Raw genomic sequence first — 27,779 nt, forward strand, 5'->3', positions numbered from 1 at the left:
TGTAAGGAAATGGTCCAGTTTCATTCTTCTGCATGTGGCTGTCCAATTTTCCCAACACCCTTTGTTGAAGAGACTGTCTTTTTTCCATTGGACATTCTTTCCTGCTTTGTCAAAGATGAGTTGACCATAGAGTTGAGGGTCCATTTCTGGGCTCTCTATTCAGTTCCATTGATCTATGTGTTTGTTTTTGTTCCAGTACCATACTGTCTTGATGATGACAGCTTTGTAACAGAGCTGGAAGTCCAGAATTGTGATGCCGCCACCTTTGCTTTTCTTTTTCAATATTCCTCTGGCTATTCGGGGTCCCTTCTTGTTCCAAACAAATTTTAGAATTATCTGTTCCATTTCTTTGAAAAAAGTGGATGGTATTTTGATGGGGATTGCATTAAATGTGTAGATTGCTCTAGGTAGCATTGCATCTTCACAATGTTGGTTCTTCCAATCCATGAGCATGGAATGTTTTTCCATTTCTTTGTGTCTTCAATTTCTTTCATGAGTATTTTATAGTTTTCTGAGTACAGATCCTTTGTCTCTTTGGTTAAATTTATTCCTAGATATCTTATGCTTTGGGGTGCAATTGTAAATGGGATCGACTCCTTGATTTGTCTCTCTTCTGTCTTGTTGTTGGTGTATAGGAATGCCACTGCATTGATTTTATATTCTGCTACTTTACTGAATTCCTGTATGAGTTCTAGTAGTTTTGAGGTGGAGTCTTTTGGGTTTTCCACATAAACTATCATATCATCTGCAAAGAGTGAGGGTTTGACTTCCTCTTTGCCGATTTGGATGCCTTTGATTTCTTTTTGTTATCTGATTGCTGTCATTAGGACTTTTAATACTATGTTGAATAGCAGTGGTGAGAATGGACATCCCTGCCGCGTTCCTGCCCTTAGGGGAAAGCTCTAAGCTTTTCCCCATTGAGAATGATATTCGCTGTAGGTTTTCACAGATGGCATTTATGATATTGAGGTATGTACCCTCTATCCCTATACTCTGAAGAGTTTTGATCAAGAAAGGATGCTGTACTTTGTCAAATGCTTTTTCTGCATCTATTGAGAGGATCATATGATTCTTGTTCTTTCTTTTGTTAATGTATTGTATCACGTTGATTCATTTGCGGATGTTGAACCAACCTGGGAGTCCAGGGATAAATCCCACTTGGTCATGGTGAATAATCCTTTTAATGTACTGTTGGATCCTATTGACTAGTATTTTGGTGAGAATTTTTGCATCCATGTTCATCAAGGATATTGGTCTGTAATTCTCTTTTTTGATGGGGTCTTTGTCTAGTTTTGGGATCAAGGTAATGGTGGCCTTATAAAATGAGTTTGGTAGTTTTCCTTCCATTTCTATTTTTTGGAACAGTTTCAGGAGAATAGGTATTAATTCTTCTTTAAATGTTTGATAGAATTCCCCTGGGAAGCCATCTGGCCTTGGGCTTTTGTTTGTGGGGAGATTTTTGATGACTGCTTCAATTTCTTTCGTAGTTATAGGTCTGTTCAGGTTTTCTATTTCTTCCTGGTTCAATTTTGGTAGTGGAACATCTATAGGAATGCACCCATTTCTTCCAGGTTATCTAATTTGCTGGCATAAGTTGCTCATAATATATTCTTATAATTGTATGTATTTCTTTGGTGTTGGTTGTGATCTCTCCTCTTTCATTCATGATTTTGTGGTTTGGCTCATTTCTCTTTTCTTTTTGGTAGTCTGGCCAGGGGGTTATCAATCTTGTTAATTCTTTCAAAGAACCAGTTTCTAGTTTCGTTGATCTGTTCTACTGTTCTTTTGGTTTCTATTTCATTGATTTCTTCTCTGATCTTTATTTTTTCTCTTCTCCTGCTGGGTTTAGGCTTTATTTGCTGTATTTTCTCTAGCTCCTTTAGGTGTAGGGTTAGGTTGTGTATTTGAGACCTTTCTTGTTTCTTGAGAAAGGCTTGGATTGCTATATACTTTCCTCTTAGGACTGCCTTTGCTGCATCCCAAAGAATTTGAACAGTTGTGTTTTCATTTTCATTGGTTTCCATGAATTTTTTTAATTCTTCTTTAATTTCCTGGTTGACCATTCATTCTTTAGTAGGATGCTCTTTAGCCTCCATGTATTTGAGTTCTTTCCGACTTTCCTCTTGTGATTGAGTTCTAGTTTCATAACATTGTGGTCTGAAAATATGAAGAAATAATCCCAATCTTTTGGTACCAGTTGAGACCTGATTTGTGACTTAGGATGTGATCTACTCTGGAGAATGTTACATGGGCACTAGAGAAGATTGTGTATTCCGTTGCTTTGGGATGGAATGTTCTGAAAATGTCTGTGAAGTCGTTTTGGTCCAGTGTGTCATTTAAAGTCTTTATTTCATTGTTGATCTTTTGCTTAGATGATCTGTCCATCTCAGTCAGGGGGGTGTTAAAGTCCCCCACTATTATTGTGTTGTTGTAATGTGTTTCTTTGCTTTTGTTATTAATTGCCTTATATAACTGGCTGCTCCCATGTTAGGAGAATAGATATTTACAATTGTTAGATCTTCTTGTTGGACAGACCCTTTAAGTAGGATATAGTGTCCTTCCTCTACTCTTATTACAGTCTTTGTTTTAAAATATAATTTGTCTGATATAAGGATTGCCACCCCAGCTTTCTTTTGATGTCCATTAGCATGGTAAATGGTTTTCTACCCCCTCACTTTCAATCTGTGGGTGCCTTTGGATGTAACATGAGTCTCTTGCATGGGCGCCTGGGTGTCTCAGTCCGTTTAGTGGCTGCCTTCAGCTCAGGTCATGATCCCAGGGTCCTGGGATCGAGCCCCGCATCCGGCTCCCTGCTTGGTGGAAAGCCTGCTTCTCCCTCTCCCTCTGTCTGCCATTCTGCCTACTTGTGTTCTCTTGCTCTCTCTCTCTGTTAAATAAATAAATAAAAATCTTTAAAAAAATAAATAAAATGAGTCTCTTGCAGACAGCATATCGATGGATTTGTTTTTTAATCCAATCTGATAGGCTGTGTCTTTTGATTGGGGCATTTAGCCCATTTACATTCAGGGTAACTATTGAAAGGTATGAATTTAGTGCCATTGTATTACCTGTAAGGTGACTGTTACTGTATATTGTCTGTGTTCCCTTCTGCTCTATGCTGCTTTTAGGCTCTGTCTTTGCTTAGAGGACCCCTTTCAATATTTCTTGAAGGGTTGATTTCATGTTTGCGAATTCCTTTAGTTTTTGTTTGTCCTGGAAGCTTTTTATCGCTCCTTCAATTTTCAATGACAGCCTAGCTGGATATAGTATTCTTGGCTGCATATTTTTCTCATTTAGTGCTCGGAATATATCATGCCAGTCCTTTCTGGCCTGCCAGGTCTCTGTGGAGAGGTCTGTTGCCAATCTAATGTTTCTACCATTGTAGGTTACATATCCTCGTCTCCTGAGATGGTTTCAGGATTTTCTCTTTGTCTCTGAGACTCGTAAGTTTTACTATTAGATGCTGGGGTGTTGACCTGTTTTTATTGATTTTGAGAGGGGTTCTCTGTGCCTCCTGGATTTTGATGCCTGTTTCCTTCCTCTAATTAGGGAAGTTCTCTGTTATAATTTGCTCCAATATGCCTTCTGCCCCTCTCTCTCTTTCTTCTTCTGGGATCTCAGTTATTCTAATGCTGTTTCTTCTCATGGTATCACTTATCTCTCGAATTCTGCCCTCGTGCTCCAGTAGTTGTTTATCTCTCTTTTTCTCAGCCTCTTTATTTTCCATTATTTGGTCTTCTATATCGCTGATTCTCTCTCTGCCTCATTTATCCTAGCAGTTAGTGCCCCCATTTTTGATTGCACCTCATTAATAGCATTTTTGATTTCGACTTGGTTAGATTTTAGTTCTTTTATTTCTCCAGAAAGGGTTTTTCTAATAACTTCCATGCTTTTTTCAAGCCCAGCTAGTATCTTTAAAATAATGATTCTGAACTCTAGGTCCGACATCTTACTAATGTCCGTATTGAATAGGTCCCTGGCAGATGGGACCACCTCTTGTTGTTTTTGTTGAGGTGATTTTTTTCATCTTTTTATTTTGTCCAGAGGAGAATAGATGAATGGAAGAACAAAATGCTAAGAGGTTAACAACGTCCCCAGAAAATACACTCTAAATAAATCAGAAAAGACCTGAAACCAGGGGAAAAGAAAGGGAAAGAAAGAAAAAAGAAAGAGGAAAAAAAGAAAAAGAAAAAGATAAAAACAAACAAAACAAAACAAAAAGAATATACTCAAATATGATCAGGGTGGTGCATAGATCAGTGCCACACACTAGATTTTGGTTGTATTTTGGTCTGTTCGAAGAAAGTGCCTCTCAAAATTTTAAAGAATGAATAACTTATATATGTACATAAATAACGGTTGATATGATGAAGGGATGGAACTACTGTAATGATGAAAATTATTAAAAATTTTATTAAAGGAATTGATAAGATAAAAATTTGTTTGAAAAAAGAAAGACGAGGATTAAAAAAAGAAAGAAAGGAAAGGGGGGAGATAATGTGATCAGGCAGGACACTAGAACAAAGCCAGACACCTAGAGATTTAGGGTACATTTTGATCTGTTCAAAGAAACTGTATTTCAAAATTTTAAAGAGAGGACAACATATACATATGCCAAAAATAAGGGTAACTACTCTGAAGGTATATAATATGACTCTAAAAACGAAAAATAAAAAAATTTTTTTAAAAAGGGATTGATAAGATGTTGGTTGAAAAAGGGAAAAAGAAAAATTGTTTAAATGTAAAAAAAATTAACTTTGAAAGACTAAAAATCATGGTAAAACGCAATGAATTCTATGTGCAGTATTCCGCTAGTGCTGGAGTTCTTCTGTTCTCATTGATTGGTAAACTTGCTCTCAGCTGGCAGTTCTTGCTGATCTTCTAGGGGAGGGGCCTGTTGCCATGGTTCCCAAATGCCTTTGCCAGAGTCAGAATTCCCCGGCCCTTGCCGGTCCGGGCTAAGTAACCTGCTTGGGTTTTCTCTTAAAACTTTTGTACCCTGCAAGCTTTCGGTACAGCTTTGAAGGATGAGAGTGAAAATGGCCGCCTCCCAATCTCTTACCAGCAGTAGCCGAGAACTCGGGGCCCTGCTCCTCAGTGTGCCCCCAGAGAAAAGCAGTCAATCACTCCCATCTCCCTGGACTCCGGCTGCATTCTGTGCTCACCCAGCCTGTGACTGAGCATTTCTATCTCTGGCACATGACCCCGTGTGGAGTCTCCAAACCCAGCAGATCCCTGCGGTGTGATCCTGTGCTGCTCCTCCTGGGGGGAGGAAGGGAAGTCTCTCTGGCTCTGATGCTTGTTGGGTCCCTGCTTGGAGGAGCAGGGGCCCGACTGTGCCGCAGGTCATGGTTAATTCAACCCCAAGCTGAGAGCCCGCACCTCAGCTCCGTCTCTGCAGCCAGCTTAGCTGCTCCGACTCCTGGGAGCTCTGCCACACTCAGGCACCCCCAGTCTTTCTGTGACCCCGAGGGTCCTAAAACCACACTGTCCCACAAGACTTCGACCCTCCACTTAGCCACTGGAGTGACATCCCTCAGTGGAGCCGACTTCTAAAAGTTCTGATTTTGTGCTCCGCTGCTCTATCACTTGCCAGAAGTGGCAGACAGAGGCCCCCTTCCCCACCATTTTTCCTCCCGAATATCACCTCAGATTCACTTCTCTGCACATCCTACCTTCCAGAAAGTGTTGCTTTTCTGTTTAGAGAGTTGTTGCTATTCTTTTCTTCAATCTCTTGTTGAGTTCGTAGGTGATCAGAATGGTTTGATCCCTATCCAGCTGAATTCCTGAGACCAGAGGAAATCCAGGTCTCCTACTCCTCTGTCATCTTGCTCTGCCCTCCAGAAACAAAGACCTTAAATGACACACTGGACCAAAGGGACTTCACAGACATATTCAGAACATTCCATCCCAAAGCAACAGAATACAAATTCTTCTCTAGTGTCCATGGAACATTCTCCAGAATAGATCACATCCTAGGTCACAAATTAGGTCTCAACTGGTACCAAAAGATTGGGATCATTCCCTGCATATTTTCAGACCACAATGCTTTGAAACTAGAACTCAATCACAAGAGGAAAGTCAGAAAGAACTCAAATACATGGAGGCTAAAGAGCATTCTACTAAAGAATGAGTGGATCAACCAGGAAATTAAAGAAGAATTTTAAAAAATTCATGGAATCATATAAAAATGAAAATACAACTGTTCAAAATCATTGGGATACAGCAAGGCAGTCCTAAGAGGAAAGTATATAGTAATAGAAGCCTTTCTCAAGAAACAAGAAAGGTCCCAAATATACAATTTAACCCTACACCTAAAGGAGCTGGAGAAAGAACAGCAAATAAAGCCTAAACGGGACAGGAGAAGAGAAATAATAAAGATCAGAGAGGAAGTAAATCAAACAAAAACCAAAAGAACGTTAGAACAGATCAATGAAACTAGGAGCTGATTCTTTGAAAGAATTAACAAGATTGATAAACCCTTGGCCAGACCTATCAAAAAGAAAAGAGAAATGACCCAAATAAACAAAATCACGAATGAAAAAGGAGAGATCACAACCAACACCAAAGAAATACAATTATAAGAACATATTGTGAACAACTATATTCCAGCATACTAGATAATCTGGAAGAATGGATGCTTTCCTAGAGATGTATCAACTACCAAAACTGAACCAGGAAGAAATAGAAAGCCTGAACAGACCTATATCCACAAAGGAAATTGAAGCAGTCATCAAAAACCTCCCAAAAATAAAAAGCCCAGGGCCAGATGGCTTCCCAGGAGAATTCTACCAAACATTTAAAGAAGCATTAAAACCTATTCTTCTGAAACTGTTCCAAAAAATAGAAATGGAAGGAAAACTTCTAAACTCGTTTTATGAGGCCTCCATTACCTTGATCCCCAAACCAGACAAAGACCCGTCAAAAAGGAGAATTACAGATCAATGTCCTTGATGAACATGAATGCAAAAATTCTCAGCAAAATACTAGCCAATAGACCCCAACAGTAAATTAAAAGGATTAAAACCCCACAACCAAGTGGGGTTATCCCTGGGCTGCAAAGTTGGTTCAACATCTGCAAATCAATCAATGTGACACAATACATTAACAAAAGAAAGAACAAGAATCATATGATCCTCTCAATAGATGCAGAAAAAGCATTTGACAAAGTACAGCATCCTTTCTTGATCAAAACTCTTCAGAGTATAGGGATAGAGGGTACATACCTCAATATCATAAATGCCATCGATGAAAAACCTACAGCGAATATCATTCTCAATGGGGAAAAACTGAGAGCTTTCCCCCTAAGGTCAAGAACATGGCAGGGATGTCCACTCTCACCACTGCTATTCAACATAATATTAGAAGTCCTAGCCACAGCAACCAGACAACAAAAAGAAATAAATGGCGTCCAAATTGGCAACGAAGAAGTCAAACTCTCACTCTTTGCAGATGATATGATACTTTATGTGGAAAATCCAAAACACTTCACCCCAAAACTACTAGAACTCATACAGGAATTCAGTAAAGTGACAGGATATAAAATCAATGCACAGAAACCAGTGGCATTCCTATACACCAACAACAAGACAGAAGAAGAGAAATAAAGAAGTCGATCCCATTTACAACTGTACCAAAAACCATAAGATACCTAGGAAGAAATCTAACCAAAGAGGCAAAGAATCTGTACTCAGAAAACTCTAAAATACTTATGAAAGAATTGAGGAAGACACAAAGAAATGGAAAACCGTTCCATGCTCATGGATTGGAAGAACAAATATTGTGAAGATGTCAATGCTACCTAGAACAATCTACATATTTAATGCAATCCCCATCAAAATACCACCCACTTTTTTCAAAGAAATGTAACAAGTAATCCTAAAATTTGTATGGAATCAGAAAAGATCCCAAATAGCCAGAGGAAAGATGAAAAAGAAAAGCACAGCTGCCAGCATCGCAATTCTGTACTTCAAGCTCTATTACAAAGCTGTCATCATCAAGACAGTATGGTACTGGCACAAAAACAGACACATAGATCAATGGAACAGAATAGAGAGTCCGGAAATGGAACCTCAACTCTATGGTCAACTCATCTTCGACCAAGCAAGAAAGAATGTCCAATGGAAAAAAGACAGTCTCTTCAAGAAATGGTGTTGGGAACATTGGACAGCCACAAGCAGAAGAATGAAACTGGACCATTTCCTTACACCACACACACAAATCATTGAAAGACCTAAAGGTGAGACAAGAGTCCATCAAAATCTTAAAGGAGAACACAAGTAGCAATATCTTTGACCTAGCCACAGCAACTTCTTCCTCAATACATGGCCAAAGGGAAGGGAAGCAAGGGCAAAAATGAACTATGGGACTTCATCAAGATAAAAAGCTTTTGCACAGCAAAAGAAACAGTCCACAAAACCAAAAGACAACCGACAGAATGGGAGAAAATATTTGCAAATGACATATCAATTCTTTATCTGATCTATAAAGAACTTATCAAACTCAATACCCAAAGAACAAATAAGCCAATCAAGAATTGGGCAGAAGACACGAACAGACATTTTTCCTAAGAAGACATCCAAATGTCCAACAGACACATGAAAAGGTGCTAAACATCGCTCGGCATCAGAGAAATCGAAATCAGAACATCAATGAGATATCACCTCACAGCAGTCAGACTGGCTAAAATTAACAAGTCAGGAAATGACAGATGCTGGCAGCGATGCAGAGAAAGGGAAATCCTCCTACACTGTGAGTGGGAATGCAAGCTGGTGCAGCCACTCTGTAAAACAGTATGGAGATTCCTCAAAAAGTTGAAAACAGAGCTACCATATGACCCAGCAATTGCACTACTGGGTATTTAACACAAAGATACAAATGTAGGGATCCAAAGGAGTACATGCACCCCTATGTTTATAGCAGCAATGTCCACAATAGCCAAACTGTGGGAAGAGCCAAGACATCCATCGACAGATGAGTGGATAAAGAAGAGGTGGTATATATATACAATGGAAAATTATGCAGCCATCCAAAGGAATGAAATCTTGCCATCTGCAATGATGTGGATGGAACTGGAGGTTGTTTTGCTGAGAGAAATAAGTCAATCAGAGAAGACATGTATCATATGACCTCACTGATATGAGGAATTCTTAATCTCAGGAAACAAACTGTGGGTTGCTGGAGTGGTGGGGGGTGGGAGGGATGGGGTGGCTGGATGATAGACATTGGGGAGTGTATGTGCTATGGTGAGCGGTGTGAATTGCGCAAGACTGTTTAATCACAGACTTGTACCTCTGAAACAAATAATGCATTGTATGTCAAAAAAAAAAAAGAAGAAGAAGATAGCACGAAAGGAAGAATGGGGGGGGGAAATCGGAGGGGGACATGGACCATGAAAGACGATGGACTCTGAAAAACAAACTGAGGGTTCTAGAGGGGAGGGGGGTAGGGAGATGGGTTAGCCTGGTGATGGGTATTGAGGAGGGCACGTTCTGCATGGAGCACTGGGTGTTATGAACAAACAATGAATCATGGAACACTGCATCAAAAACTAATGATGTAATATATGGTGATTAACATAACAATAAAAAATTAAAAAATAAATAAATAAATAAAATAAAAAAAACTAATGATGCTATGTATGGTGATTTACATAACATAAAAAAAAGAATGGCTCACATCAACAACACAGGAAACAGCAGGTGTTGGGAAGGGTGCAGACAAAGGGGACTCCTCTTGCACTGTTGGTGGGAATGCAAATTGGTGCATCCGTTCTGGAGAACAGCATGGAGGTTCCTCCAAGTGTTAAAAATAGAATTACCCTACGACCCAGCAACTGAACTACTAGGTATTTAATCAAAGGATACAAAAATATAGATTTGAAGGGGAACATTCACCCTATAGTTTATGGCGGCATTATCAACTATAGCCAAAATAGAAAGATACCCATCGACTGGTGAATGGATATACACAGTAGCATATTACTCAGCCATCAAAAAGTATGAAGTCTTGTCATTTGTAATGACATGGTTGGAGCTGGAATGTATTATGCTGAGGGAACTAAGTCTGTCAGAGAAAAATAAGTACCACATGATCTCTCTCATTTGTGGAATTTAAGAAAGAGAACAAATGAACACATGGGAAGGGGAAAAGAAAATAAGGAGAGAGGAAAGCAAATCACAAGACACTCTTAATGATGGAGAACAAACTGAGGGTTGATGGAGGAAGGTGGTGGGGGGGTGGGCTAGATGGGTGTTGGGGACGAAGGAAGGCACTTGTGATGAGCACTGGGTGTTGTATATAAGTGATGAATCCCATAATTATTCTTCAGAAACCAATATTGCACTGCATGTTAACTATCTAAAATTAAAAAACAAACACAAAATCAAATAGATCTAGTGGCAACCGGATGGCTCATTTGATTAAGTGACCGACTTTGATTTCAGTTCAGGTCATGATCTCAGGCTCTTGGGATTGGTCCCCTTTTTGGGCTCCAAGCTGAACACTGAGTCTGCTTGAGTTTTTCTCTCCCTCTCCCTCCGCCGCTCCCCCACTCTCTGTCTCTCTAAAAATTAATTAATTATATCTTTCAATGCAATGCCTATCAAAATACCACTGCCATTTTTCATAGAGCTTGAACAAACAATCCTAAAAATGTATGTCCTAAAAACAATCCTAAAAAAACAGAAAAGACCCCAAATTGCCAGGGGAATGTTGAAAAAGGAAACCAAAGCTGGGGGCATCACAATGCCTGACTTCAAGCTATATTACAAAACTGTTGTTTTCAAGTTATTACAAAACCATATTTTCAAGCATGGTACTGGCACAAAAACAGATACATAGATCAATGGAACAGAGTGGAGAACCCAGAAATGGACCCTCAACTCTATGGTCAACTAATCTTTGAGAAAGCAAGAAAGAACACCCAATAGAAAAAAGACAGTCTCTTCAATAAATGGTGCTGGGAAAACTGGACAACCACATACAGAATAATGAAATTGGACCAATCTCTTACACCATCCACAAAGATAAACTCAAAATGGAGGAAAGACCTCAATGTGAGACAGGAATCCATCAAAATCCTAGAGGAGGGCGCCTGGGTGGCTCAGTTGGTTAAGCGACAGCCTTCAGCTCAGGTCATGATCCTGGAGTCCCGGGATCGAGTCCCACATCGGGCTCCCTGCTCAGCAGGGAGTCTGCTTCTCCCTCTGACCCTCTTCCCTCTCGTGCTCTCTATCTCTCATTCTCTCTCTCTCAAATAAATAAATAAAATCTTTAAAAAAAAATCCTAGAGGAGAACATAGGCAGTAACTTCTTTGACATCAGCCACAGCAACTTCTTTCAAGATATATCTCCAAAAGCTAGTGAAACAAATTCAAAAATGAACTTTTGGGACTTCGTTGAGATAAAAAGTTTCTGCACAGCAAAGGAAATAGTCAACAAAACAAAGAGGCAACCCACAGAATGGGAGAAGATATTTGCAAATGACATTACAGATAAAGGGCTCGTATCCAAGATCTATAAGGAGCTTATCAAACTCAACACCCAAAAAACAAGTAATCCAGTCAATAAATGGGCAGAAGACATGAACAGACACTTCTTTAAAAAAAAAAAAGACATACAAATGGATAGCAGACACATGAAAAAATGCTTAACATCACTAGCCATCAGGAAATACAAATGAAAACCACAATGAGATACCACCTTACAGCATTTAGTATGGTCAAAATTAATAAGGCAGGAAACAACAAATGTTGGTGAGGATGTGGAGAAAGGGGAACCCTCTTACACTGCTTGTGGGAATGCAAGCTGGTGCAGCTACTTTGGAAAAGAGTGTGGGGGTTCCTCAAAACGTTAAAATAGAGCTACCCTATGACCCAGCAATTGCGCTACTAGGTATTTACTCCAAAGATACAGATGTAGTGAAAAGAAGGGTCACCTGCACCCCAATGTTTAAAGCAGCAATGTCCACAATGCCAAACTGTGGAAAGAGCCCAGATGCCCTTCAACAGGTGAATGGATAAAGAAGATGTGGTTCCTATATACAATGGAATACTACTCAGCCATCAGAAAGGATGAATACCCAACTTTTACATCAACATGGATGGGACTGGAGATTATGTTAAGTGAAATAAGCAAGCAGAGAAAGTCAATTATCATACAGTTTCACTCATATATATGGAACATAAGGAATAGCATGGAGGACCACAGGGGAAGGAAGGGAAAAATGAAGGGGTGGGGGGGATTGGAGCGGGAGATGAACCGTGGGAGATTCTGGGCTCTGGGAAACAAACTGAGTTTTACAGAAGGGAGGGTGTTGGGGGGATGGGATAACCAGGTGATGGGCATTAAGGAGGGCATGTGTTGTGATGAGCCCTGGGAGTTATATGCAACTAATGAATCATTAAATACTACATCAAAAACTAATGATATACTATATGTTGACTAACTGAACATAATAAAAAATATTTAAAATAAAAGATCTCCATGGCCAATCACTATTCTTGTTGAGCTTGTATAAATAATTAAGTCAAAGTTGTTAAAATTGGACTTATTTACAAATGAATTAGACTTAATTTGGCTATCACTGGAAATAAGGGTGATTTTAGAGAGAAAAAAATATGTTTTAATAACCTACCACTGCAGATGTCAAATTCTAGGTCTGTTTGTCTTTGAATAGTTGCTGACTTGAGGTAATCTTCAGAAATATTGCCACAATAGCTCATGTATAGACATCTTCATGCTTGTATGATTATTTACACGCCTGGAAAATGGGATTGATTCCCCTAGTACTGTATAATTCAACTAGAGCCCTGACCAATTCTCTGTGGTTGGGATGACAAAATTTTTCCCTAAACACCAGAGAATACCTGACTCCTTGAGGTTAACTATGGTCTTTTGAAGATATTGGGTGGTCCCACCATCCCTGTGATTGTATTGGATGATGCACTTGGGGATGCTATTATCTCCTGAAACAAGTCTTCTTCCTATGCCAGTGATTCCTTGCAGTTAGGATATTGTTAAGGCTAGACCTAACAAAGAGGGTTTCTTGATGGTTTTATGCCTCAGCCATATTTATCTGAGAAGTCATTTCTATTGATATAAAATTGCAAGTAGAGGCTTTAGCAGAGCATACAACAGCCCTCCTAGTAGAAGAAGCCTCAAAACAGTCAGACAGTCCCTGGCTGTAATGATTCCATATCAGGTCCTGAGTGTTTTAGAGAACAGAGGCCACCAATGGATGATGGAGGCTGACTTATTAAATACAAGACTATGCTTATACTTGAAATAATACTTAAAATATACCTTATATCTGAAATAATACTTAAAACTTGTCAAACTTTAAACTCAGCTACCCTTGTGCCTGGGTCTGACCATGTTAAAACATGACTTCCATGTTAAAACATGACTGCTCAGGTATTATTGACTGATGGCAGTAGTTTCATGGTAAAGGGGATAAGAAAGGTTGGGTATGCTATAGTTAGTCTAACTTGGACTGTTGAAACTAAAACGTCCTAGCAAATATGTCTGCCCCAAAGTGGAGATAATAGTGCTCATTCATGCTTTACAATTGGCAAAGGGTCTCTGTGCTGACTCTAAACATGCCATCCCAGTTAGTCCTACATGCCCACAGAGCAAATTGGAAGGAAAGGGGATTATTATCAAGCCATAACTCCCTAATCAAATATGGGCCTGAATTTATTACTCTTGAGACTCTACACCTACTTAAGGAGGTGGCTGTGAGTCACCTCAAAGGACATCAAAAGGATATGACCTTAGAGTTTAAGGAAATTATTTGGCAGACGTTGAAGCAAAGAAGATAGCACAAAATAAACAAATATTAACTCTTTTCTCAGTCTTAACTCTAATAAAGTCCATAAGTCCAGTCATTTCAGACCAAGAATTTCATACAGTCCAGGAACAAGGATATTCAAAAATGCACAGGACTGACTTATTAGTAATGAGGGGAAAATCCCTATAGCCAAAAATAACCAATATAAGGTAAAACAAGGTTTATACTAGAGTACTCATTTGGGTAAAAAGACCACTGAGGTGACAAAAACATTGCTAAGAGAAACTGTCCCTAGATTTGGACTCCCTTGGTCCCTACAAAGTGACAATGGACCATCTTTTATTGCACAAATAACTCATCAAATAGCTTGGGCCTTAAAAATTAAAAATTTATCCTGGCATCTACAATCCTCTGGAAAGGCGGCCCTCCAAAACTGAATAGCCCTTGATATCCTGACTGCAGTTAAAGGAAACCCAGAATTAGATGACTGTCTCCTGACAGGACCCAATGGCTATGTGGCTCTAACTTGTGTCCATAGCTTCTCCCAGGCTGGATAGGCCATTGTACTCTTGAGTTTTGCCTGGATGCATGCACACACTATTAAAACCATTACCAAACCAGCCAACTTTCCAAATATAAAACAAGAGTGGACATGTTCTGTGTTTCATTGCTATGACCATCTACCATTCATCTTTGGGACCAGAGGATGTTGTTTGGCACATGGAAGCTCTTAATAAGTACATAGTCAAAGCCTTAAATGACACTCAAAATAACATTTCTCTACTAAATACCAAAGTTACAAAAATATGTAAAGCAGTTTTACAAACTATAACAGCATTAGATGTTTTAACTGGTGCACAAGGGGGATGTGTGCAAGCATAAAACCAGTATGCTGTGCATACATTCCAGATTACCACAGAAGTATTTCTGGGTTAAATGAAATGAATATTCAAACTGGAGCTATAAAAGCTATAGAAAGCTATATCTTCTATAGCTTTCCTGTTCTTTCCCTTAATGATTGGTTAAACTGGACAGGAAGAAAATTTTTGTCAACTATCAAGGGACTTTCATTTGGGTTTCTTTTTCTTTTTGTTACACTAATCATGTTTTGCTGTTTTCTCCCATGTCTTTCCACCTGGTGCCAAGACTCCTTCACTGCCATAGATTCAAGCCAACAAGTGATCCTTTCCACTCGGGGAGATCCACACATGTGGTCTCCCCTGGATTCAGCAACCTCTGCTGTAACTCTTATATCTATATAAGTCCCCAACTGACCAATGTTGACCCATAGGTAGGGACATCTCTATGCCCCTATTCAGTAGGAGGAAGTTACAGAAAATGAGATCTTCCACCCTCAGCAAACTTAAAGATGTAAGGATCAGAGTTGTTCAGGAGGGAATGATGTGGGAAACAAGGGCAAATTAAAAATTAAATTTTCTTACTGCCTACAGCCCATTGACAAGTCCTTGAAACAGGTACAGTGACCTTCATCTGGTTGCTTAGCTGCCTTGATGTTGACACTTTGCTAAGGGCAAAGGGTAATTTTAGCCTGACCCTCAGGATTTCACAAGTCTACTTTAACATATAAATTCCTTTGGAAACTTTCTTTATCTCTACTCTTCCAAGATATATTTTGTCAATCATCTCCCAAGCATAGGACCCACCAATATATTTCTGAAGGACCTCACGACTGAGGGTCTACTGGGCAGTAATAAATGACCTTTTCCCAACAATAGCTAGCCTCCTCAAGGTCCTGAAAACCTTGCTTCCAAAATTCCTTAGAGACTTGTGCTATCCCTAACCTCTTCTTGGAGGTTATATAATGGGCCTAAACTTGGAGGTATATAATGGGCCACTCCTCATGACCTCAGTGCAGCTCTTTCTGACCATGGGTTCTGTCCCTGTTCTTTAATAAAATCACCTTTTTGCACCAAAGACATTTCAAGAATTCTTTTTTGGACATTGGCTCTAAACCCCAACCACTTCCTACATCAGTAACAGAAAGAAGGGGAAGAACTGTTGATGTGTAACACTCAAAAAACCTGTAGCTATTTGTCTCCAAACAGTTTTTAGAGAACCCTCAAAGAGGAACAACTTGCCATTCTGAGAAACCACACAGGTAAAGTTGATGCCTGCCTTATTCAAGGACTAGCAACCTGAAATTGTATATTAAGGTATTTTTTTCTTCATTTAAATTTTAGTTATTAACATACAGTACAATATTGGTGTGGGGAGAATTCAGTGATTCATCACTTATATAAAACACCCAGTTCTCATCACAGTGCCCTCTTTAATACTCATCACTGATCTAGCCTACTCCCTCCCCACCTCCCCACCATCAACCCTCAGTTTATTCTCTGTCATTAAGAGTCTCTTGTGGTTTGTTTCCCTCTCCTTTTCTTTTCCACATTGCTATATGTTTACCTGTTTTCTTTCTTAAATTCCACATCTGAGTGCAATCATATGGTATTTCTCTTTCTGTGTCTTATTTCCCTTAGCATAACACACTCTAGCTTCATCCATGTCATTGCACGTTGTTAAGATTTCATTTTTTATGGCTGAATAATATTTCATTGTATATGTATATACCACATATTTATCCTTTCATCAGTCAATGGACATTTGGGCTCTTTGCATAGTTTGGCTACTGCTGCTACTGCAGCTATAAACATCGGGGTGCATGTTCTCCTTCAAATCTGTATTTTTGTATCCTTTGGGTAAATATCTCGTAGTGCAATTGCTGAGTTATAGGGTAGCTCTATTTTTAACTTTTGGAGGAAACTCCATACTGTTTTCCACAGTGGCTGCACAAGTTTTTATTCAAATAGTTTAAGAGGGTTCCCCTTTCTCCACATCCTCACCGACACCTATTGTTTCCTGTGTTGTTAATTTGAGCTTTCTGACAGGTGTGAGGCGGTATCTCTTTGTGGTTGTCGGAATTCATAATGCCTGGCTCGATAAGATTTAAAAGCACAGTCCTCCCCAGATGAGACTAGTTAAAAAGTGAAGAAGGAGTGTCTGGAAAATTAGGGCTCCTTTAGAGTTTCTGGCCTGAAAACAGCCGGATCCTTGTTGCAGCTCAATGTACACATCCAGAGAGTAAATGCTTGACTTAGGAGAAACATTTATCTTTGGAGGTCACACACTCCATGTACTCCCTGCCTGCATGCACGTCACAAGCACAGCTTGTTCTATTCACATGATACTCCCTATACCACTGTCCTGATTATTAAAGCTTCACATTCTCTCTTGGTTTTCTTATTCCCTTATTGTATGATAGCATTCACAATAAAAGTGGAGGCAGAGTTTGGCTCAGGAATTTTGTCACCAGAGCATTTGGTCCCCATGCCCTCTCCTTTCTCCTACTAAGGTGTCTGGAGTAATCCTAGTGGGAGGAAACGATAGCAGAGGAGTAGGGGACCCTATTGCAATCTCTCCTTGGAATTGAGCTGCATATCTACCAGACCACTCTGAACCCCCACAAAATCAGCCTGAGATGTAAGAAGATAGATCTGGATGTCTACAAACAGAAAATCACAGGCAGATGGCTTCGAGGTATGAAGCAGGGAGCCATAATTCTGTGGGCACATATCTAAAGACAAACGGAAGAGGGAGGAAGCCGTGGGGATCCTACACCTCCGGTGATCAATAACCTCCAGCGCTGGAGACAGGGCACAGACTCGCAGACCAGTAGCATCAGGGAAAGGACTATAGGGCAGCCCCCCAGACTGAAACCTGGAGCAGCGGGACCGCACCTGTGAACTGGGGGGTGGCTGGCGATTTTAGAAGCACAAAGGGCAGAGATGTGCCCTGACCTGAAGGCGAGGACTGGTAGTGCTGCTGAGAGGTGCACAACCCAGGATACTGCAGTTTATAGCAGCACGGACAGAAAGGCAGATAGTGTGGCCTGGAGAGCTCACTGAAAAACAGACTGCAATCTCTCTGTTCTGAGGCAACGGTTGGAAACGATCTCTTCTGCTCTCGGAAGAGATGCGGAAAACTGCCAGGAAAGCCACCAGAGAACAAAAGCCCCCTAAAAATGGTTTTCACTGAGCCCCCCACCCCACAGGGAGCAGGGCAACTCTGCCCAAACAGGGTTGCCTGAGTAACAATGTGGCAGGACCCTCCCCCAGAAGACAGGCTGGGAGAAAAGAGGCCAGCAACCTGAAGGTCCTAATAAAACAGGTGCATATTGCTTGGGTCCTGGTCAATAATTTGCACTCTGTATATTCCCTCAACCACCCCTCAACAGAATGACTAGGAGGAGGAACCCCCAAGATAGGAAAGAGTCAGAGCCTGACTTCTGCCACAGATTTCCAAATGGATGCAGATATAACCAAGAATGCAGAGATAGAATTCAGGGTAGCAATTGTGAAGACAATAGCTAGAATGGAGAAGTCAATTAATGGCAACATAGAGTCTCTAAGGGCAGAAATGAAAGCTGAATTGGCAGAACATAAAAGTGCTATCAATGAGATCCAATCTAATCTAGATTATCTAACAGCTAGGGTAAACAAGGCAGAAGAACGAATTAGTGATCTAGAAGACCAACTAATAGACGAGAAGAAAATTAGTAGGCCAGGGAAAAACAACTCAAAATCCATGAAAACAGAATCAGTGAAATAAGTGACACCATGACACGTTCCAATGTCAGAATTATTGGGATCCTTGAGGGAATGGAGAGAGAGAGGACTAGAAGATATATTTGAGCAAACTGTAGCTGAGAACTTCCCTCATCTGGGGGAATGAAACAAACATTCATGTCTTAGAGGCAGAGAGGACTCCCCCCAAGATCAAGGAAAACAGGCCAACACCCGGCATGTAATAGTAAAACTCGCAAATCTTAGAACCAAGGAAACCATCTTAAGGGCAGTTAGGGGGAAGAGATTCCTTACATACAGAGGGAGGAACATCAGAATAACGTCAGATCTATCCACAGAGACCTGGCAAACCAGAAAGGCCTGGCAAGACATACTCAGGGCACTAAATGAGAAGAACATGCAGTAGAGAATACTTTATCCAGCAAGGCTGTCATTTAGAATGGATGGAGAGGGGCAGAGCTTCCAAGACCAGCAGACACTGAAAGAATATGTGGCCACAAAGCCCGCCCTGCAAGAAATGTTAAGGGGGTTCTATAAAAGGAGAAAGACCCCAAGAGTGATATACAACAGAAATTTACAGGGATGGTCTATAAAAAAAATGACTTCACAGGCAACATGATGACAATTAATTCATATCTTTCAATTATCACTCTCAACCTGAATGGCCTAAATGCTCCCATAAAATGGCACAGGATTGCAGGTTGGATAAAAAGACAGGACCCATCCATATGCTGTCTACAAGAGACTCATTTTGAACCTAAAGACACATCCTGACTGAAAGTGAAGGGATGGAAATCCATCTTCCATGCCAGCCGACCTGAAAAGATTGCTGGGGTAGCAATTCTCATATCAGACAAATTAGATTTTAAACTAAAGACTGTGGTTAGAGACTCAGAAGGAAACTATATCATTCTTAAAGGGTCTATCCAACAAGAAGACATAACAATTTTAAATATCTATATCCCCAACATGGGAGCAGCCATCTACATAAGCCAACTGTTAACCAAAATAAAGAGTCATATTGATAACAATACATTAATTGTAGGAGACCTCAATACTCCACCCTCAGTGACAGACAGACCATCTAAGCAGAGAATCAACAAAGAAACAAGAGCTTTGAATGACACACTGCACCAGACGGACCTCATACATATATGCAGAACATTTCGCCCTAAAACAACAGAATACTCATTCTTCTCGAGCACACATAGAACTTTCTCCAGAATAGACCACATACTGGGTCACACATCAGGTCTCAACTGATACAAAATGACTGAGATTATTCCCTGCATATTCTCAGACCATAAGGCTTTAAAACTGGAACTCAATCACAAGAAATAAATTGGAAGAAATTCAAACACTTGGAATCTAAAGACCACTCTGCTCAAGAATGTTTGGGTCAACCAGGAAATCAAAGAACTGAAACAATTCATGGAAACCAATGAAAACGAAAACACATCAGTGTAAAACCTATGGGATACCACAAAGGCAGTCCTAAGGGGGAAATACTTAGCCATCCAAGCCTCACTGAAAAAAATAGAAAAATCCTGAATTCACCAACTAACTCTACACCTTAAAGAACTAGAGAAAAAGCAATAAAGGATGCCTAAGCCATGCATTAGAAGGGAAATAATTAAGATTAGAGCAGAGATCAAAGAATTAGAAGCCAGAAACACAGTAGATCAGATCAACAAAACTAGAGGTGGTTCTTTGAAAGAATTAATAAGATCCATAAACCACTGGCCAGATTTATCCAAAAGAAAAGAGAAAGAACCCAAATTAATAAAATTATGAATGAAAGGGGAGAGATCATGACTAACACCAAGGAAATAGAAACAATTATTAGAAATTATTATCAACAACTATATGCCAATAGACTGAGCAATCTGGATGACATGGATGCCTTCTTTGAAACCTGTAAACTGCCAAGACTGAAACAGGAAGAAATTGATAACCTGAACAGGCCAATAACCAGTAACGAGATTGAAGCAGTGATCAAAAACCTCCCAAAAAACAAGAGTCCAGGGCCTGATGGATTCCCTGGGGGATTCTACCAAACACTGAAAGAAGAAATAATACCTATTCTCCTGAAGCTGTTTCAAAAAAATAGAAACAGAAGGAAAGCTTCCAGACTCATTCTATGAGGCCAGCATTACCTTAATCCCCAAACCAGGCAAAGACCCCATCAAAACGGAGACTATCAGACCGATATCCCTGATGAATATGGATTCCAAAATCCTCAACAAAATCCTAACTAATAGGATCCAACAATACATTAGAAGGATCATCCACCACAACCAAGTGCGATCTATCCCTGGGATGCAAAGGTGGTTCAACATTTGGAAATCTATCAGTGTGATAGAACACATTAATAAAAGAAAGAACAAGAACGATATGATCCTCTCAATAGATACAGAAAAAGCATTTGACAAAGTACAGCATCCTTTTTTGATCAAAACTCTTCAGAGTGTAGGGATAGAGAGTACATACCTCAATATCATAAAAGCCATCTATGAAAAATCCACGGCAAATATCATTCTCGATGAGGAAAAGCTGAGAGCGCTTCCCTTGAGATTAGGAGCATGTCAAGGATGCCCACTATCATCACTACTGTTCAACATAGTACTAGAAGTCCTAGCAACAGCAAAAAGACAACACAAAGAAATAAAAGGCATCTGAATCAGCAAAGAAGAAGTCAAAATCTCACTCTGCAGATGATATGATACTTTATGTAAAACCCAAAAGACCCCACCCCAAAACTGCTCAGACAGGAACTCAGTAAAGTGGCAGGGTATAAAATCAATGCACAGAAATCAGTGGCATTCCTATACACCAACAACAAGACAGAAGAAAGAGAAATTAAGGTGTCGATCGCATTTACAATTGCACCCAAAACCATAAGATACCTAGGAAGAAATCTAACCAAAGAGGCAAAGAATCTGTATTCAGAAAACTATAAAATACTCATGAAAGAAATTGAGGAAGACACAAAGAAATGGAAAAACGTTCCATGCTCATGGATTGGAAGAACAAATATTGTGAAGATGTCGATGCTATCTAGAGCAATCTACACATTTAATGCAATCCCCATCAAAATACCATCCACTTTTTTCAAAGAAATGGAAGAAATAATCCTAAAATTTGTATGGAACCAGAAAAGACCCCAAATAGCCAGAGGAATGTTGAAAGAAAAGCAAGGCTGGTGGCATCACAATTCCGGACTTCTAGCCCAATTACAAAGCTGTCATCATCAAGGCTGTATGATACTGGCACAAAAACAGACATATAGATCAATGGAACTCATCTTTGACAAAGCAGGAAGGAATGTCCAATGGAAAAAAGTCTCTTCAACAAATGGTGTTGGGAATATTGGACAGCCACATGCAGAAGAATGAAACTGGACCATTTCCTTACACCACACACAAAGATAGACTCAAAATGGTTGAAAGACCTAAATGCGAGACAGGAGTCCATCAAAATCCTAAAGGAGAACAAAGACAGCAACCTCTTCGACCTCAGCCGTGGCAACTTCTTCCTAGAAACATGGCCAAAGGCAAGGGAAGCAAGGGCAAAAATGAACTATTGGGATTTCATCAAGATAAAAAGCTTTTGCACAGCAAGAGAAACAGTCCACAAAACCAAAAGACAACCGACAGAATGGGAGAAAATATTTGCAAATGACATATCAAATAAAGGGCTAGCATCCAAAATCTATAAAGAACTTATCAAACTCAACACCCAAAGAACAAACAATCCAATCAAGAAACGGGCAGAAGACATGAACAGACAGTTTTCCAAAGAAGACATCCAAATGTCCAACAGACACATGAAAAAGTGCTCAACATCGCTCGGCATCAGGGAAATCCAAATCAAAACCTCAATGAGATAGCACCTCACACCCCTCAGAATGGCTAAAATTAACAAGTCAGGAAACGACAGATGTTGGCGGGGATGCAGAGAAAGGGGAACCCTCCTACACTGTTGATGGGAATGCAAGTTTGTACAACCACTCTGGAAACAGTATGGAGGTTCCTCAAAAGTTGAAAATAGAGCTACCATACAATCCAGCAATTGCACTACTGGGTATTTACCCCAAAGATACAAATGTAGGGATCCGAAGGGGTACGTGCATCCCGATGTTTATAGCAGCAATGTCCACAATAGTCGAACTGTGGAAAGAGCCAAGATGTCCATCGACGGATGAATGGATCAAGAAGAGGTGGTATATATATATATATATATATATATATATATATATATATATATATATACACACAATGGAATATTATGCAGCCATCAAAAGGAATGAGAGCTTGCCATTTGCAATGACGTGGATGGAACTGGAGGGTCTTATGCTGAGTGAAATAAGTCATTCAGAGAAAGACATGTATCATATGACCTCACTGATATGAGGAATTCTTAATCTCAGGAAACAAACTGAGGGTTGCTGGAGTGGGGGTGGAGTGGGTGGGTTAGGGTGGCTGGGTGATAGACATTGGGGAGGGTATGTGCTATGGTGAGGGCTGTGAATTGTGCAAGACTGTTGAATCACAGATCTGTACCTCTGAAACAAATAATGCAATATATGTTAAGAAAAAAAAAAAAGAAGATAGGAGGAGGGGAAGAACGAAGGGAGAGGAGATCAGAAGGGGAGACAAACCATGAGAGACAATGGACTCTGAAAAACAAACTGAGAGTTCTAGAGGATAGGGGGGGTGTGGGGATGGGTTAGCCTGGTGTTGGGTATTAAAGAGGGCACGTTCTGCGTGGAGCACAGGGTGTTATGCACAAACAATGAATCATGGAACACTACATCAAAAACTAATGATGTAATGTATGGTGATTAACATAACAAGAAAAAAATTTAAAGAGAGGAAGGTGGAGAAAGATGGCAGGGGAGTAGGAGACCTGGATTTCGTCTGGTCTCAGGAATTCAGCTGAATAGGGACCAAACCATTCTGAACACCTACGAACTCAACAGGAGATCGAAGAAGAGAGTAGCAACAACTTTCTGAACAGAGAAGCGACCACTTACTGGAAGGTAGGATGTGCGGAGAAGTGAATCCGAGGCGATATTCGGGAGGATAGGTGGCGGGGGAGGGGGACTCCGTCGGCCACTTCTGGCAAGTGATAGAACAGCGGAGCACAAAATCGGAACTTTTAGAAGTCAGCTCACCTGAGGGACGTTACTCCAGTGGCTAAGTGGGGACTGGAACCCTTGTGGGACAGTGTGGTCTCAGGACCCTCGGGATCACAGAAAGACTGGGGGTGCCTGAGTGCGGCAGAGCTCCCAGGTATCAGAGCGGGGAAGCTAGCTTCAGAGACGGAGCTGAGGAGCTAGCTCTCAGCCCGGGGTTGCCATAAACTGTGATCCTCGGCCCAGTCGGGCCACTGCTCTTCCAGCAGGGACCCAACAGGCGGCAGAGCTGGGGAGACTCCCCTTCCTGCCCTGGGAGGCAGTCCTCCTCCTCCTGCGCACGAGAGCACACCGCAGGGATCTACTGGGTTTGGAGACTCCACATGCGGTCGGGTGCCAGAGATAGAAACACTCGGTCACAGGCCAGGTGAGCACGGAGTGTGGCTGGAGATCGGGGAGATGGGAGTGACTGCTTTTCTCTGGGGGCAAACTGAGGAGTGGGGCCCCGAGTTCTCAGCTCCTCTGGGTGGAGATTGGGAGACACCGTTTACCCTCTGGTCCTCCAAAGCTATACCGAGAGCTTGCAGGGAACAAAAGCTCCTGAGAGGAAACCCGAGCAGATTGCTTAGCCTTGACCGACAAGGGCGGGCAATTCCGCCTCCAGCAAAGACATTTGGGAACCATGGCAACAGGCCCCTCCCCGAGAAGATCAGCACGAACAGCCATTCAGCCAAGACCAAGTTTACCAATCAAGGAGAACGGGAGAACTCCAGCGCTAGGGGAATACTGCACATAGAATTCATGGCTTTTTTTTACCATGATTCATTAGTTTTTCAAAGTTAAATTTTTTAACTTTTTTTTTATTTTTCTTTTTCCCTTTTTCAACCAACATCTTATCGATCCCTTTTTTAAAAAAAACATTTTTTATTTTTCATTTTTAGAGTCATATTTTATCCCTTCATACTAGTTACCCTTATTTTGGGCATATATATATAAGTTGTTCTCTCTTTAAAATTTTGAAATACAGTTTCTTCTAACAGATCAAAATATACCCTAAATCACTAGTGTATGGCTTTGTTCTAGTCTCCTGCCTGATCACATTCTCTCCCTTTTTTCTCTTTTTTTTAAAAATCTTCTTTCTTTTTTCAAACAACTTCTTATCTTATCAAGTCCTTTTATAAAATCTTTTATAATTTTCATCTTTACAGTCAACTTCCATCCCTTCATTGTATCAACCCTTATTTTGTACATATATAAGTCTTTCTTCCTTTAAAATTTAAGGAGGCACTTTCTTCTAACAGACCAAAATACGCCCAAAATCTAGTGTGTGGCACTGGTCTATGCACTAGCCTGATCATATTTGATCATATTGTTTTTATTGTTTTGTTCTGTTTTTGTTTGTTTTTATCTTTTTCTTTTTCTTTTCTTTTTTTTTCTTTTCTCTTTCTTTTTTCTTTCTTTCCCTTTCTTTTCTCCTGGTTTCAGGTCTTTTCTGATTTGTTTAGAGTATATTTGCTGGGGACGTTGTTAACCTGTTAGCATTTTGTTCTCTCATTCATCTATTCTCCTCTGGACAAAATGACAAGATGAAAAAAATCACCTCAGCAAAAAGAACAAGAGGTAATACCGTCTGCAGGGGACCTACTCAATACAGACATTAGTATGATGTCAGACCTAGAGTTCAGAATCATGACTTTAAAGATACTAGCTGGGCTTGAAAAAAGTGTGGAAGTTATTAGAGAAAACATTTCTGGAGCAATAAAAGAACTAAAATCTAACCAAGTCGAAATCAAAAAGGACTATTAATGAAGTGCAATAAAAAATGGGGGCACTAACTGCTAGGATAAATGAAGCAGAAGAGAGAATCAGCGATATAGAAGACCAAATGATGGAAAATAAAGAGGCAGAGAAAAAGAGAGATAAACAACTACAGGATCACAAGGGCAGAATTCGAGAGATAAGCGATACGATAATAAATGAGTTATTTTACCCTCACTTATCCACTTCATATTACCTTCTAATGCTCTTTCTTTATGTAGCTCTGTTTCAGACATATATTATTTTCCTCCTTTCTAAAACAAAACAAAACAAAAAACCCTTCTTTTAATAATTCTTGCAAGGTAGATCTACTGAGAACTACTTTCAATTTTTGTTTGAGAAAGTATTTTCCGTGTACTTTTGAAGAATTTCACATGTCACAAAATTCTAGGTGGGTGGTACTTCCTCCTTGCTTGCACGGTTTCTGAGAAGATGAATGTAATTCTTATCTTACTGCTATATAGGTAATTCTGTCTTCTGGCTTCTTTCAAGAATTTTTATCTTTAAATTTTTCTATTTGAATATAATGGGCCTAGAGGTAGCTCAGAGCACTTTGGGATGTTTGGTCTGGTGTCTGTCATGAATGGGGGGGAGGTGCACAAGTTACAGCATAATTATTTCAAATATTACTTCTGTTCCTTGTTTTTTCTTTTTCTGGTATTCGCATTATACTTATGCTATACCTTTTGTACCTGTCCCAGCTTTTGGTTATTTGGTTCTTTTTCTTTTCTTTTCTTTTCTCTTTTCTCCTTTCATCTTGGTTTTCAATTTGGGAATTTCCATCATCAAGTGCTCAAGCTCAGATATTCTTCCCAATCATGTACACCTAATGAATCCACCATAGGCGCACTTTATTTTATCTGTAATGTTTTTGACTTCTAGAATTTTTTCTTAGAATTTGTATCTGTACATTATACATGTGTTCTTTTTCTTGGCTTTTATCACAATGATCTTAGCATATTAATTACAGGCTTTTAAATTCCCTGGTCTGATAATACCAATATTCCCGCCTTTTCTGATTGTGGTTTTAGTCCTATCAAATTGTGCTATTTGCCTTTTGGCTTGTCTTTTAAGTTTTTGTTGAAAGATGTACATGACATATTAGCTAAAATTGCAGTAAGTGGCGTTTTAAGTCATTTGGTGGTAAAGTCTGTCGGGAGGACAAACATTCAGTAGTTCTATGATGAAAATTCAATGTTTTGGTGAGCTTGTGCTCCTGCATTGTTCACTTTGGCAATGCCTCTCATTCATCACCCTCCTCCCTGTTTCTTTTTAAGGATGGCATGGTTATAGGTGGTTGGAGTTGCGTATTTGCCTTCTTGGTGTAGGTTAGGCTTTGATAAACTCCCAGCAGGTTAAGCTCTGGCAAAATAGTTTCTCCTGAACGCAGACCTTATTAAGAACAGAATGTTGTGATGCATTTCAAAATTGTTATATTTCTGTCGTATTCACTGATGACCTACTAGAATTCCTAAAAGTAATACAAAACTTTCAGCTTCCCTCATAATTAAGTCCTTGCAAGGTGTTTTTGTTTTGTTTTGTTTGTTCATTTAATTATTTTTTTAACTCTGAGTCATCCACACTGAGTCTCCAGCAATTTTTTAACTATAGTGCAGTTTCTCCTATCCTAGCACTGGTTTCCAAAGTGGTTTCTTTTTGTGGGATTTACCCCAGTAAGTTGTCATTTTCTCATACACCTTTCTCCATTGTTTTCAGTAGTACACTGGCCTGTGACCTTACTTCTCTGATGGATCTGTGAAGCGGTGATGGTTTTTCAGTCTGTTCAGCTTTTTACTTCTTAGCATGAGGTGTTAAGTAGAAGTTGCTCTTTTTGGAGACGGAGTATGAACAAAATACTTAAGTACAAATTCCTTGAATAGGTTAAAATAAGAGCCAACCGTATATATACTAAGCTAATACTTAATGAGTTTCCAAGAACCTAAGTCTAAATGAGGGGTCAACCAAATGCAGCCACATCCAATCCACCATCTCATTTTTCTAAGTAAAATTTTAATGCAATGAGGTTATGCTAATTTTTAAAAACCTATTGTGTGTGGTTGCTTTCACACTAACAACAGCAGAATTGAGCAGATGTGACAGAGATCATTCATATGCTCTGTAAAAGATAATAGATATTTACATCTGACCCTTTAGAGACAAAAGTCTGTTGACCCCTGATCTACACTTGTAATGATATATGAGGAAATGATTGTAGAAGGGATAAGAAATGAGAGAAAATTACTTTTTCATCTTACACATTGTTATCTTATATAAAGAAACACGATTTTGACCCTTCAGTGGCATTTAATTTTGCTATAATGTATTAGGTGATATTAGGTGATGTGTAATGTATTAGGTGAAAAATCTCTCTAAGACAAGGCTGTAGAGACCTGTGGAATGATTTGATTTTATATAAATACATATGTATGTA

General features: G+C 39.8%; 1 protein-coding gene across 1 annotated transcript in view; it reads right to left on the bottom strand.

Annotated features, from left to right (window-relative positions):
* LOC148162045 (membrane-bound transcription factor site-2 protease-like) overlaps positions 1-27,779 on the bottom strand; it is a 95,489-nt gene that overhangs the window by 28,837 nt on the left and 38,873 nt on the right. The window contains 1 exon segment of the mRNA XM_088020363.1: positions 20,309-20,396. Within this exon segment, the coding sequence (XP_087876489.1) occupies positions 20,309-20,396 (88 nt within the window).

Source organism: Eumetopias jubatus, unplaced genomic scaffold (genome assembly GCF_037043125.1).
Source record: "Eumetopias jubatus isolate StellerSeaLion01/CBP00866 unplaced genomic scaffold, mEumJub1_p1.0 scaffold_23, whole genome shotgun sequence".
Lineage (NCBI taxonomy): Eukaryota > Metazoa > Chordata > Mammalia > Carnivora > Otariidae > Eumetopias > Eumetopias jubatus.